Source organism: Malaclemys terrapin, chromosome 10 (assembly GCF_027887155.1).
Source record: "Malaclemys terrapin pileata isolate rMalTer1 chromosome 10, rMalTer1.hap1, whole genome shotgun sequence".
NCBI classification, from domain to species: Eukaryota; Metazoa; Chordata; order Testudines; family Emydidae; genus Malaclemys; species Malaclemys terrapin.
This window is the reverse complement of record NC_071514.1, coordinates 11,405,561-11,419,082: the sequence shown is the minus strand read 5'-3', so window position 1 is coordinate 11,419,082 and position 13,522 is coordinate 11,405,561. Positions and strand designations below refer to the sequence as shown.

General features: G+C 41.5%; 1 protein-coding gene across 4 annotated transcripts in view; it reads left to right on the top strand.

Moving 5' to 3' along the window:
• The window catches only part of MCTP2 (multiple C2 and transmembrane domain containing 2), a 170,439-nt gene that overhangs the window by 130,873 nt on the left and 26,044 nt on the right, over window positions 1-13,522 (top strand). For all 4 annotated transcript variants that reach the window (XM_054042597.1, XM_054042595.1, XM_054042598.1 and 1 more), the window contains one exon: window positions 12,417-12,539. In XM_054042597.1, coding sequence (XP_053898572.1) covers window positions 12,417-12,539 — 123 coding nt within the window. The remainder of the gene's footprint in view (window positions 1-12,416; window positions 12,540-13,522) is intronic.

The following is a 13,522-nucleotide window of genomic DNA, read 5'->3' as shown; positions in this document are numbered from 1 at the left end:
TCAAAATCTGTGGCAGTTCTCACGCAGTAACTTTTTTTTCATAATGGTTAACATGCATGTCTCTTAACTCTTGAATCTGAATAGGAACTCTTAAGAGGAGAATTCATCAAGTATATTCTGATCATTCTCACATGGGCAGTTGCTTCTCACTTCCTCACATAGCATGTTATCTCACACTGTTGCAATATTACATGAAATGTTTCATCTGTATATAAAAATTAAAAATTCAAACAAAAATCTGGCCCACATGAAGAACAGGCCCTTTGGGCATATGGTTCATTATGCATATTCGTTTAATTACTGAAACACTTGGGATGTCTCTACTGCCCTTGCTTTCAACTTGCAAAGTTGGATCTGTTCTGCAGCACAGAATATGTCGAACAGGCGTGTGTCATAAAGGGCTTTGATTTTCTCCTATTTAAAATATATATAGTTAGAATTTATTGAATATTGGTCCAATCCACTTCATGAAAACAGCAGCTACAACGTCCCTTTTTCCTTACTAGCTCCCTACCCTACCCCCGAAGGCTGGTTTTGCAGTCTTTAGCTCATATCCATGTGAGTATCAAAGTAATGCGAGACTCAGGCTTTAGGTTTCAGGCACATTCCCAAAAAGCCCCGAAAGTTGCACGTTAAAGCTGTATAACTTTTATTAGCTAAGAAAGGATTGCTGGGATAGTGTGACTTTAATTGATTTTCAGGGCAAACAGGTGGTGGTGGTTTAGGCACCCCCATGTCTCCTGCTATTCCTAATTTGGAGCTGTGCATATAATAGCTTTATTAAAATAAACAATCTTCTGGCTTTGGTTTTACCTGAACAGCTGCCTTACATTGCGAAAGGGTCTTGCAATTTTTTTTAAACCATTCTGTGCTTTGTAAAGCAAGATGCTATAGGCCTTCACTGAAGAACCTTCATTGCATAGTCCTGCTGTCAATATTAGGTTTTTGTTGCTGCTGCTATTGCTAGTCTAAAATATGCAAGACTGAGATGAAGAAAGTTATCATATTTAGGACTGTAATTACAATGACTGTTCCCGTCGTTTTAGTGCATTCATTACGCACTGTAGCAATTTTGGAACTATGTAGTTTATGAACATGATAATTTTGTGTGTGTTTTAATCACCATAGATTTTTTCTGGAGATCTAACATACTTCTTGGAGGTGGAGGGAGGGGGGTAGTTACTGCTTTTGCTCTTTTCTTGACTACAGAATCTTGTAGTCAGATTGACAAAGAGGACTTCTGGATTCCTGAGCAGTGCTATAATCTGGCACTAGGAAACTATTAATGTACACACAGCTGGGAGGAGAATAATATGAAATTCTTTGTCTGAGAGTATGCTTTATATTTACTATTTTTTCACAGGACAAGCTTGTATTGTGATCGTTGCATGCTTATTTGTTTTATTTTATTTTTGATCCCATGTTAAAAACAAAGAAATCCATATACTAATTCTATCAAACTGACCACGGATCCATCCTTGGTCCCAAATTCCAGAGAGTATTCAGCCTGGCAAACCATTTTCTAAAATGGGAGACTTCATAAAGAAGGATACCAGTTCAGACTTAAGCACTACAATGTACATGCAGCTATTTCACACTTTTGTGGGTTTATTGCAACCCAAATTCTTTTCATGCCAGAGATGAAGGCTGCCAGCGAAGTAACCTTATGCACTGAACTGCGATACTCCTGCCACTGTACACTGAACTAATTCTAATTAAATACACTTCGTTTATTACAGAGAGGCCCTTTTTTCTTTATTCATTCGATCTAATCTGCACTATGAACATGAGGCAGAAAGCCTTTTAAGTATATAGTTTAAGCCTCCTTTTGAGTAACAGTTGTAACTTGATGTTGATTTTACCAAAGGCAAAGTACACTTGCACTGAATACTTTTCCCACTTACTGTACAATTAAAACACCATCTGACTCTTACCACTAATGTTTCCTATAATGTTATCCAATATGTCTCCAAAGTGAGCAGACAGTTATTGGTGCAGATAATGGTGATTTTTTTTCTTGACCTTTTTAAGTTGCTCAGCTTTACCAGGAACAAATAAAATGTTAAGTATTTTTTTTCTTTTGCTTCCTTTTAATCAGCACAGAGGTTTTGCTGATGCTTTTTGAAAGAAGTATTTACTGAAAAATCCGACTTTCAACTTGCACAATTACTGGCGTCTTCGAAAACCTATAATGAGAAACTTTGTCTGATCCTAGCCATGAAACTGTGACCCTACTTCTGCTACAGAAAATGAATCAGTAGGATCCAAAAATGTCATCTATCATTAGGTTAGCCAAGATAAAGTAATGAAGCCTTTTTTAAAATCTGATTTAAGGTACCTTTTCCTGGGACAGCTTGTTTTAACCCCATTGTAGGCAACAGTTTGATTCTCCCCTCCCCCCCAAAAGTATCAAACTGTTGTAAATAATTCCCCCACCCCCTCACTTTATTAAGGTTTACTGCATGAGGATCTTAGCTGTATTTTCCTTGGCTCAGGAAATGTAAAATATGGTAGATAAAAACACAAGGGAAAAATTAGAACCGTCAGCATTCTAACAAATGGCTGTTTCTACAGTGTTCACTACAGAAAAAGATCTGAAAGCTTCTCACTCTAAAACTACTGTACATGCATAAAGATAGGTCCCAAGGACCCTTCTTACTTTACCCTCCCTGGGGCCGGAGGAGGGAGGAAGTGGTAGCCACAAGAAAACTATATAAAAGCATCAAACCAGAGTTGTGGTAGGCTATTATGCTTTGGGGATTAAATGTACATATGTTAAAATAAAACCTAGCTTTTTTTTCCAGTTGAAATACAGCATCAGCACCAACACCCAACTGCATCATCCAAAGATGTGTGCAATGCAGTACAAAGCATTGGGCAAAAATCATTGCCAAGTGGGGGCTCTACTCTAAGACCTAGTAGAATGGGAATCTTTCAGGGATCTTGTTTTCTCTCTACTGGGCTGCTATCTCAGTAGTGTGAATTCTGACATGCCGCCTTGGGTATGCCTACAGAGCCCAGAAAAAAACATGGTACCGAATCTCAGAGCCTAGGTCTATTGAATTGAGCTATTTCTAAAAATAGAAATGTAGACATTCCACTTGGGACCCGCTGGATTCAAAGCCTGGGCTCCTATTTGAGCAGAAATGTCCATACTGGGGTTATTTTAGCCGCGCAGCCCAAGCACTGCAAGCCCAGGTCAATTGAGTATTTTGGAAATACCAAGCAGCAAAATAAAACAGTAATTCATTGTTTGATTATTCTTTGATGTCTAATTCTGATCTCACGTGCTGGTGTAAATCCACTGAAATCGATGCCAGTGCCCTGCAGCAGGACTGGTATCCCGCAGGACCCGCTGCCCTAAGAGCAGGAGCAGGTAAAATGTACTATTTTGCGGGCAGTATTGGGTGAGCAAATAAAAAAAGACTGCAGTAATTTGTGGGGAAATACTCTAAAACTTTTAATACTTAAATTTAAGCGAAGGGCAGAAAGAGATTTGATGTTTATTATAAAAGGGGTTAAAGTATTTTTAACATGGTTTAAGCAAGATTTGTTTTATTCTTTTAGTGGTAAAAACTGTGTCTGAATTCTGTTTTTAAATATAATATATAAACCAGACTTTTTTGTTTTCGGGGTGGCGGTTAGTAGCATGGGGGAATCTCTCTTTCTTGCAGGATTTGTGGGATCAAAGGTTTTTGCGGGTGGGAGCGGGATAAAAATGCAAGAAACAATGCAGGAGTGGGTGGGATAGGTATTTGCGGAGCAAAACAGAAGCAGGATTAAAAAAATAGTCCCACGCAGGGTTCTAGTTGATGGCAATACTGTACAAACAGTTTGAGATCAGAATCTGGACATTCTGCAAGGGATCACAAATCGTTTTGAATGTATCTGTACCATCTGTCCAGGATACAGGGTGGTGAATAACTGTGGTGTCCCATGAGAAAAATAGAGAAGAAACTGAAGCCTGCCAACTCTTGTGATTGTATTGGGATCCTCACTGTATCTGTTATTTTTCTTAAAGCCCCAGTTCTGGGAGGCCTGTGATTAAATGAGAGCCGCAACTTTCATTTAAGCTCCTCACAGCAGCAGAGAAAAGCTTGAAAATGTGTCCTCCCCCGCCAAAGGTTCAAAAACCAGAAGGCATGTAAATAGGACCCAGCATTCATTGGTTTAAACAGCAGGAGAATTTTCAAATAATCTATGATTTTGGGGGGGAGGGGGAGACAGAAGGGGGGCGTGGCTTATGTCTTGTAATGCTTGGAGTTGGCAACACTTAATTGTAACTCATAGAAGCCCAATTCCTCTCTTGGTGCTCTAGGGAGGAAGTAGGTTCCTTCACCCCTTTTCACTAAGCAATCTGTTCCCCGTGCCTCAGTGCACAAGGCTAGCTACTCTGGTTGCTGAATAGAGTGGGTGAAGCCAGGGCTGCTCCTGTTCCCCATCTCTTTCTCTCAGCGGGGGACAGGAGTGTTGGGTGAATAGCCCCTCCTCACCCCACTGCATCTGGAATAAGCACACTGGAAGTGAGGTGGTGATTTCCACCTCGAGGGGACAGATCTGTGCTAGCTATGATTGAGCTAGCGCACTAAAAATAGAAGGGTTGCCACTGCGCAGTGGACAACTGGCTGAGTATGTACTTGTTTAAGACAGTAAGCATGTACCCAGTCGGCTAGCCCTTCCTGCTGATCACGCTGCTGTGGCTTCACTTTTAGTTTTAGATCAATCAGCTGCCGGTGTGTCTCTTCAAGCTGAAAATTACAACTCCCGCTCGCAGTGTAGACATACCCTACATAGGGCAAAGCATGAGAGGGAGGGGCAGGGCTTTAACCCTTTTACTCCATCACATGGCCGAGTAAGGGCTGCAACGATCTAATCCGTTTGTAACGACTATCCGGGCCTTTTTCTTTTTGCTCCTCAGTCTTGTGTAACCAATACCTTTTGAGGTTGTTTTTTGTTGTTGTTAAGAGTCCTTTTTCTGAACATATGTTAGTTTCTAATCCCTAGTTCTGTGCAGTGACATGCATCTAATGCACAGAGACTGTGTTCTTTCTGGGCATAATTTCTTTTGCTTAGAAGCTTGTCCTGTTTGTAACGGAGAGTTTGCAGAAGGCTGCTAACATTTCTTTGCCAGAGGTACACCCTTAAAATCAGGGACTTGTTACACTGATGAGATGCACAGAGCAATGTAGTGATAGCAGGTAACGTGGTATAAATATTTAAAGATCTCCTTTCCTTCAGGTCATTTTTTATGTTAGTGATCCAAGCTCAGTAGAACATACACTTCATAACACTATTGAGATTCCCCACATTCTTTTGCTGCGGAAAAGCAAATTAGATCTAAAGCAAATAGGTTTCTTCTGTCAGCAACTGTTTATTTAAACATTATTTCTCTTTTTGCCACATGTTTTATGTCTCCTGTTATTGCATTACAATGAAAGGGGAATTCTAATATAGTCTCGCTGATCAACCGTTTCTTGAATTTTAATTCCATTTCCATCAGGCACCATATTTGGTACACTTCCACTGAGTGTGCTGGGGTGGTCAGGGGAGGATTTGGAGAACGAGTGCAATAGGTTCATGACGCACTACTGCACAGTAGGACTGGTGGAGACCATGCTATGTGGATGCATCAGCCTTTGCTTCTCATCCATAGGACAAAGAAGTTGCTGTAGCTCTGGAGGCATTTCCCAGTACATAGTCCGACCTACCAGACTTCATGCTGGGGGCCAGGATTTGGACTTGGTTCTTGGGATGGATTATATAAACCCCACATGAGTCAGGAAAGGGTCAGTGGGCTGTCAGTGCCCCCACCCTGTGATATCTGAAACAGGTGTCAGTCTTTGAGGGAGGAGCAAAAAAGAGAGCCCATCTCAGCTGCTGGCTGACTGGGAGAGAGCAGACCGTGCGCTCTCACTGTGGGAGAGAAGGCTGGCTGGGGCCAGGACCTGGGGAAGACTGATGCCTCAGGGCTTCGCTGAGGAAAGGGAAGAGATCCCATTTCTTTGTTTGTTTTGTACTTTGGAGGTACCCCAGAAAGAGTGGAACTTTTAGGTGGCCTAGCCAGAGAGCTAGCCAGGTATTGGAGGTTGGGTGGAACAGCTGAAGGCCCCGTAGGAAACAGAGACAGTGCCACTGCTGCACCTTTCAGACCATAAGGGGGTGCACTGCGAGGGGTGTGGCCACAATTATCAATGTGAGAGTCTGTCGCAGTCAGATGTGTGTAGTAGCAGAGTATTTCTCGATAATGTGACATTTTCACATTTTGCAAGATCTTGCTGCTAAAGCTGCTTGCTCTTTGGTGTTGCCACTTCGTGTATTTTCCTTTTGAATCATAGAAATAAGTCTCTGCCAGAAATAATAGTTGTCAGTAGGCCTATTTTTTCCTAGAGATTCATCTTTACTTTTTTTTTTTTTAGGGCAATACCGTATTGATATGGCTAAAATCCCTTAGTTTGTTTGGGACAGGGAAGGATTAAAAGTATTCTCTGACGAGATGTATCTTGTAATTTTGTCCATCATTGAGCATTCAGCTATGACAGCGACTCCCATTTGATAGTCACTATTATGTATGTAAGGACTTGAATACATTAGCTAGCCTTTAGGTAGATTAAAATTGGGGAGCTCTTCTTCCCCAGGACCATGCTCAATGCATTGGACCATATTTGTGTCTCAGGTCAAAATCAGAGTTCTGGTTTGGCCCCAAACCAGATACCTTGGAGGCACAACTGCAGATTAGCTCATGTTTCCCCCCAACCGGGCCCATATTTCGTGAAAATCTAAGCAAACCTTTTGACAAAACTGGTTTTAGATTTGAGATCAGTGACATCTTGTGAGGTGTGTGTAAGGGTTTGGGGTTTTAGTTTTGTTTTTTGTGGGTGTATTTTGAAAACATTTTTCACAGCTCCACTGGTGAGGTATTTGCTTAGGACTGGAACTTAGAATGGTCAGCCTGACAAATTGCAGTTTCAGTAAAGGTTCTTTGCTCATGTTTCAGGTCCTTTCCCTTTTTTATTTTTTTCCATCTGTTGAAAATTATTTCTTTGTTCTTTTCCCATCACTGTCATGTCCCAAGAATTACTCTGTCACACAGCGCATGGGATGAGGGGTGGTGATGTTAATCTTCACTTTGCCAAAAAGGCTTAATGGGCCAACAGGAAAATTTTTTTATTAGAGATAAATATTCATAATTACCATACAGAGATACTACACTGACACTGGCATCACCTCCCTCCCATCCCTCCCCCCCCCCCCCCAAAAAAAAAAAAATTAGGATTCTAAATCTCCAAAAAAATATTCTACCCCATGTTTGTGGGGTTGCTGGTGATAAACGTTTTATGGGTATCGTTCAGGAGACACCCATCTAAAATCTGTTTTTAATAGTCAGATTCTAAATTGGAACCAGAGGGACAGAAAAGCCAGATTCAAAATATGTTTCTAAGGGTTTCAGCTCAGATTGCCTTCTCTCATATTTTACACCGCTGTCAAAAGGGCCACTCTCATGGTTGTTCAAGCTCCATGCTTCTTGACAGGAACAGTTGGATTCCTCTTCAGTGATTTTTCAGATGAAATGGCTTCCAAACCTCCAGAGCTTTAACTTGTAGTTATTAGACCCTTTGAAACAGCAACACATTAATCAGTGGAAATCAAGTGGACTCGTCTCCAAAGCTATGATGTTGGTGTTCTGTTCTAAACAGGACTCCACTCTAAATCTTAACTCCAAGAGTTCTTTCTTCTCCAGAAAGGTCTGTCTCATTTCTATTTTTATTTTGACCTTTGGTTGTTATGTTTTATAATTCTTATAATTCTATTCTTTATTGGTTCTTATACTGCCCAGTTCAGCCCTTTCAGAAAAATTCTTTGGCTTTTTCTACTTATATTTCAGAAATTGTCTTTTACTCTTGCTTGCTAACTTTTCCTATCTGGGATATGCAATTTACCAATGTAGGTGGTGATGGTGTTAATGGTTAATATTTAATAGAAGGAGTTTGTTCTATCTTAACTTTTTCATAGTGCTTCATATAGACTAGAATACTTTGGGCAAGGACTCCTGGGTGCTCTTTCCTGTTCTGCCATTGAATCACTGGGATCTTGAATAAGTAATTTAACCTAGTTCTGCCTCAGTTTCCCCAAGTATAATGTGAGGAGGATAATATCTGACTTAGTGTGTTTGTACGGAACTCCTTTTATGTCTTTGGATAAATGATGCTATGGAACTATTTATAAGGCACATTCCATGGAAAAAATATTAATACACTTTACAAATACAACTCTACCCCGATATAACGTGGCCCGATATAACACAAATTCAGATATAACGCGGTAAAACAGCGCTCCAGGGAGGCGGGGCTGCGCGCTCCGGCGGATCAAAGCAAGTTCAATATAACGCGGTTTCACCTATAACACGGTAAGATTTTTTGGCTCCTGAGGACAGCGTTCTATCGGGGTAGAGGTGTAGCTTATAAACTATTCTGTACTGTGTTCTTCTAAGTAATCACCTCACATACCTCTGAGGCTGAATAATTTCTAATTTCTGAATATATACATAAATTTGCCCTTGCCACCATACCATACTGTGCAACAGAGATGAAAGCTCTCTGTACTCTACCTATAGCAGCAAACCATCGCTTTCAAAGCAGGCTTAGTGAAGTGCAGGTACCTGTGGGTTGGAACTTGGCAGCTGACTATTGGTGCATCAGTAGCAATACAATGTCACTTTAGGAAAGAAATTGATCAACAACCTTGTCCAGTTGCAACTATGAAACTATTTTGTACATAAGCTTAATTTTACTACTCAAAATGTAATTTAGTCAGGAGACCTAACAAACTTCCTTCTACAAAAAGTGCTATGGGATTATTAATGATCGCAAACGAACAGGATCTTGGTTTTATATACTATCTAAGGGACAGAGGGTTTGAAAGTTCATATTAGAATTACAATTGGGGACTTCTGTTGGGTCATCTAGTGTAGATGCTATGGTGACAGCTGCACTAAAAATGTATACGAGGCTCTGATTCTGCAATTGGATCCATGCAGGCAGGTTCTTGCAGACACCCTTTGACTTCAGTGGCACGCCAAAAGATGATTGAAGATTTGGGACCTTAAATCCAGCCATCCCTTTCTGTATCACAATGGGACTGAGTTCAGTATTATCCCAGATAGGTGTTGCATGTACAGCCTCCTTCAGTAGGCTACACTGATTTTTAATTCGTAACAATACATGCTCTCATTGAAGAGTTTCCACACACAAAATCAAAACTTGGGTTTGATAAATATGTGGAGGTCGTTCTTGTCCAGGGTGGTGTTTGAATTAGGGCCAGAACTGAAATCACCCTTACTGTATCTCAGACATGTTAAATAAGCAGAGGTCTGAGAAGAGGGGTTGGGGTTGAAACCGGTTCAGAGGAATCTCTTTTTTGAGAACTTTGCCACCTTCTATATAGCACCTTCTTCGTAGGATCTCAGAGCTCTTTGCAATGAATATTGACTAAAGCCTCACAGCATTCCTTCAAGTAGCAAAATATTATCCCAGTTTTGTCCAAATTCCTGCCTTTCTGCTGTGGTCATGCTTGCATACATTGGTGGAGTGGAATTATGTACAGTGTGGAAAAATGTGATCTACCTTGTCATGTTCTAACTTCCAATGCTGTGAACCAATAATATGGGACTGTGTTGTCTGGAATTAAATACATTTTGTAAGAGCGTATATCTTAGGCTATCTTTTTATCGGCAATCAGAACCCAATAAAACAGCCTCTAAATCAGTGGTTCTTAAACTGGGGCCGCCGCTTGTGTAGGGAAAGCCCCTGGCGGGCCGGGCCAGTTTGTTTACCTGCCCCATCCATAGGTCCGGCCGATCGCAGCTCCCACTGGCCACGGTTCATTGCTCCAGGCCAATGGGAGCTGCTGGAAGTGGCGCGGGCCGAGGGACTTACTGACCGCCACTTCCAGCAGCTCCCATTGGCCTGCAGCAGCGAACTGCGGCCAGTGGGAGCCGCGATCGGCTGGACCTGCAGATAGGGCAGGTAAACAAACCGGGCTGGCCTGCCAGGGGCTTTCCCTACACAAGCAGTGGCCCCAGTTTGAGAACCACTGCTCTAATTCCTTCTATAGCGACACATATAGTGTCTATAGTCTGTGAAAAATACCATTGTTGAGGGATTGGCTGGCTTAGAATGGGTGATAGGATGTGGAGTCTTTCCCCACTTAGTCTCCGGGCTGAGTTTGGCCCCAGGTGGATGACGACTGGAAAGTTTGTCCTATACAAAAAGAGCTTTTTTCATTTACAGAGTGTATCTATCCCCATTCCCCAGGGGTGAAATCCTGGCCCCAATGAAGTCAAAAGGAAAACTCCCATTTATTTCGGTGGTGCTGGGATTTTACCTTAGGAGTTGGCGCTATCAGTTCGTGTCCCTGTCACAAAATCACTGCCACAAATGGCACTAACTGGCACTCTTGTGAGCAGTGTCAGAGAGGCCGAGGATTAATAGATGCCATCCTCTCATCCCAAAAGTTCCTCCCTCACAGTATTTGGATGCATTGGCAGGAGGATGTGGTGGTGGTTTCATTGCTGTTGTTCATGCTGTACCTACCATGTAGTTTCAGTTTCAATGCTGTCAGTCCAGCACCTCTCACCAACTTAAAGCTGTAAAAGAAAAAGGGCATAGCAAGGGATTATTAGCTGCCATGTCACAGCTCTTTCCCCCCCTTTAAATAAACTGATGGGTTAAGTAACTTCCACCTTGGCTGTGTTATTCTAATGATGGGATTTTAGATCTTGAACATTCATTCTAGAACAGCATTTCTGGATAGAAAAATCAAAATGCACTTGGGTATATGTGTCTTGTCTTCCAGAGTAGCCGTTTAGGGCTTAAAGCTACTTACAACATTAGGCTGGCCTGGAAACACATTGTATGGCTGGGAAAAAGAATGTTGTGATCACAGCGTGCATCCTGTGGCAATTGTGGACCTAATTTATAACCTTATTCTGTGTTACCATCAACTCCAAGCTCAAACCCTGTTCATATGATGTCAGTACACAAAAATATTTACTGCTATCTGCATATAGGAAGGAATTGATGATCAAAAAACTGTTTGATTTGCTTTGATTCTTTTGAAAAATCCAGCCGTTTTTGTTCTAAATCTCCATCAGGGAGGCCCCATCCCTCTCTGAACCATTTTGCAGATCAATATACTTTGAAATTTGGCTTCTGCTTTTAGTTTCTGGCATCACTGGTTCAGGTATCACTCCCCATGAGCAAAATCATACTCTTACTGTAGTCCCAGAGGGCTCCAAACAGAACTGAAATAATGTGGTTAGGCAGTGTTGAGAGGTGGCTGGGAGACAGGATTTTGTGATCCCACTCAGGGAGACCGTGCATCCTGCACCACAGAGCCCTGTCCTATAAGAACTGTCATAGTGGGTCAGAACAATAGTCCATCTAGCCCAGTAGACTGTCATGACAGTGGCCAATGCCAGATGCTTCAGAGGGAATGGCAATTATTGAGGGGTCCATACCCTGCCATCCAGTCCCAGCATCTGGCAATCAGAGACTTAGGGACATCCAGAGTCTGGGGTTGCATCCCTGATGATCTTGGCTAATAGCCGTTGATGTACCTATCCTCCTTGAATCTATCTAGTTCTTTTTTGAACCCAGTTGTACTTTTGGCCTACACAGCATGTCCTGGAAACCAGTACCATAGGTTGAGTGTGCATTGTGTGAAGAAATACTTCCTTTTGTTCGTTTTAAACCTTTTGCCTATTAATTTCAGCATGTGACCCCTGGTTCTTGCATTTTGGGAAGGGGTAAATAACCATTCCTTATTCTCTTTCTCCACACCATTCAGTATGAGCGCTGCTTTGCCACCCCAGGCGATGAGGAATCAGCCTTGGCACAGGGAAGAAGCAGCAGCAGATAAATAAAGCCGTGTAAAAATCCACTGTCTAATCATCTTGTGGGAGTGGATGTACAGCAGCACTTGGGGCAGAAGGTTTCCATCTCACTCCCATCGAACCTGCTGGCTATTAGTGCTTGATGCAACTGAGTTGATTTACCCCCTAAAAAGTAGCCAAGTGCATTTGTTATGAGCTGGCATTGAGGACAATGGCTATCCAGACTTTGCAGGGTTCCAGCAAAGAGGAAATAATTCCCATGCACTAGCATTAAGTTGGTGGCCTTGTACTCTTCTGAGGAGATGGGAACAGAGAAGCTAACAGACGTCAGCCTAATGGCTCAAACAGAATGGAAAGAGAATAAGCTATCTGGGTAGATTTTCTTTATTGAAGGGGGAGGAGGGGGAGGAATGAGATTAACAGAGATTCAAGGATGCATGTTAGTAGGGATAATGATTGAAAGGGTTTATTATGTTTCTCTTTAAACACTTGTATAAATCCCCTCTTATTGCTTTGTCTCTCTTAGGTATTTGTGGTCACTGTTTGGCACATAGAGCTTTACATGGTGCCTCTGGCTTTGTTGCTGCTCTTTGTTTACAACTTTTCTCTGATCACAACAGGGAAGGTCAGCAGTGCCCAGGACACCCAGGCAAGTAAAGTAACACTAATGTTTCAGGGCCAGTTGGAATCTGCCTTTGAGCAAAAATGATCCTACAGTTTACTGGTTTTCAGCTAGTTCTGTATCTAAATGGTATTCTATTTCTAGGTTCCTGTTAAAAACAAAATAATAGTCTCTAGAGTTTTGTGGTTCATTCCATGTCATAAACCATTGTGGGACAAAACTTATTGCTCTTAAACAGCTGCAAAGTTTCAAATAGTTTTAATCAAAGAATGGGACAGAGCTTGGCCCTTGGATCTTTCAGATTTCAAGGTGGCATGATTTGAACCCATGATCCATACCCAGCCCTGCAGTTTATATTTCAGGAATGATTCAGGACTTCATGAGGCTGAGGAAGGCCAACACAACCCCAAAAGGGAGGCCAATTTTTAAAAATCTATTCTGTGAGATCGATATCATCCTCATCTTATTTTTACTGTGACTTTAAAAAGAAAAACAAAATGTTCAGATCCCAGCTAGATTTCAGTTTTAGATCTGATTTTTAATAAAAGTATTTTCTGTGCCAAAGTAAATTGCAGCATGGAACTCTGTTATGATATGAAATGTCATTTCTGTGATATTAATGTTAGCACTCTTCTGACGTGTTATACATAGCACAGGACGTTGAAGTTAGAAAGAAATAGAGTAAATTAACACCTAGAAGATTCTGTTTTAAACCTTTATGATAATTCTGATAATGACATCCAGGCAAACTCCCTTTTTGAAATGTTAATAGAAAAGCATTGTCATTTGTGCACACAAAAAGCAACTTAACATAGTGCAACCACATGGAGATCTTAAATGAAGGAATCAATGGCATCCTAGGATCAAATGTACCTCTCCCCCCCCCCCCAAAAAAAAAATTAGCTAGTCAAGTTGTTCCTAGTGAAGTTTTGAGTCATTCCCAGGTCAAAAGTAGTGACAAAATGATGAAAATCATATTTCCACTAGCAGGCCACTCTATGCAGATTTGA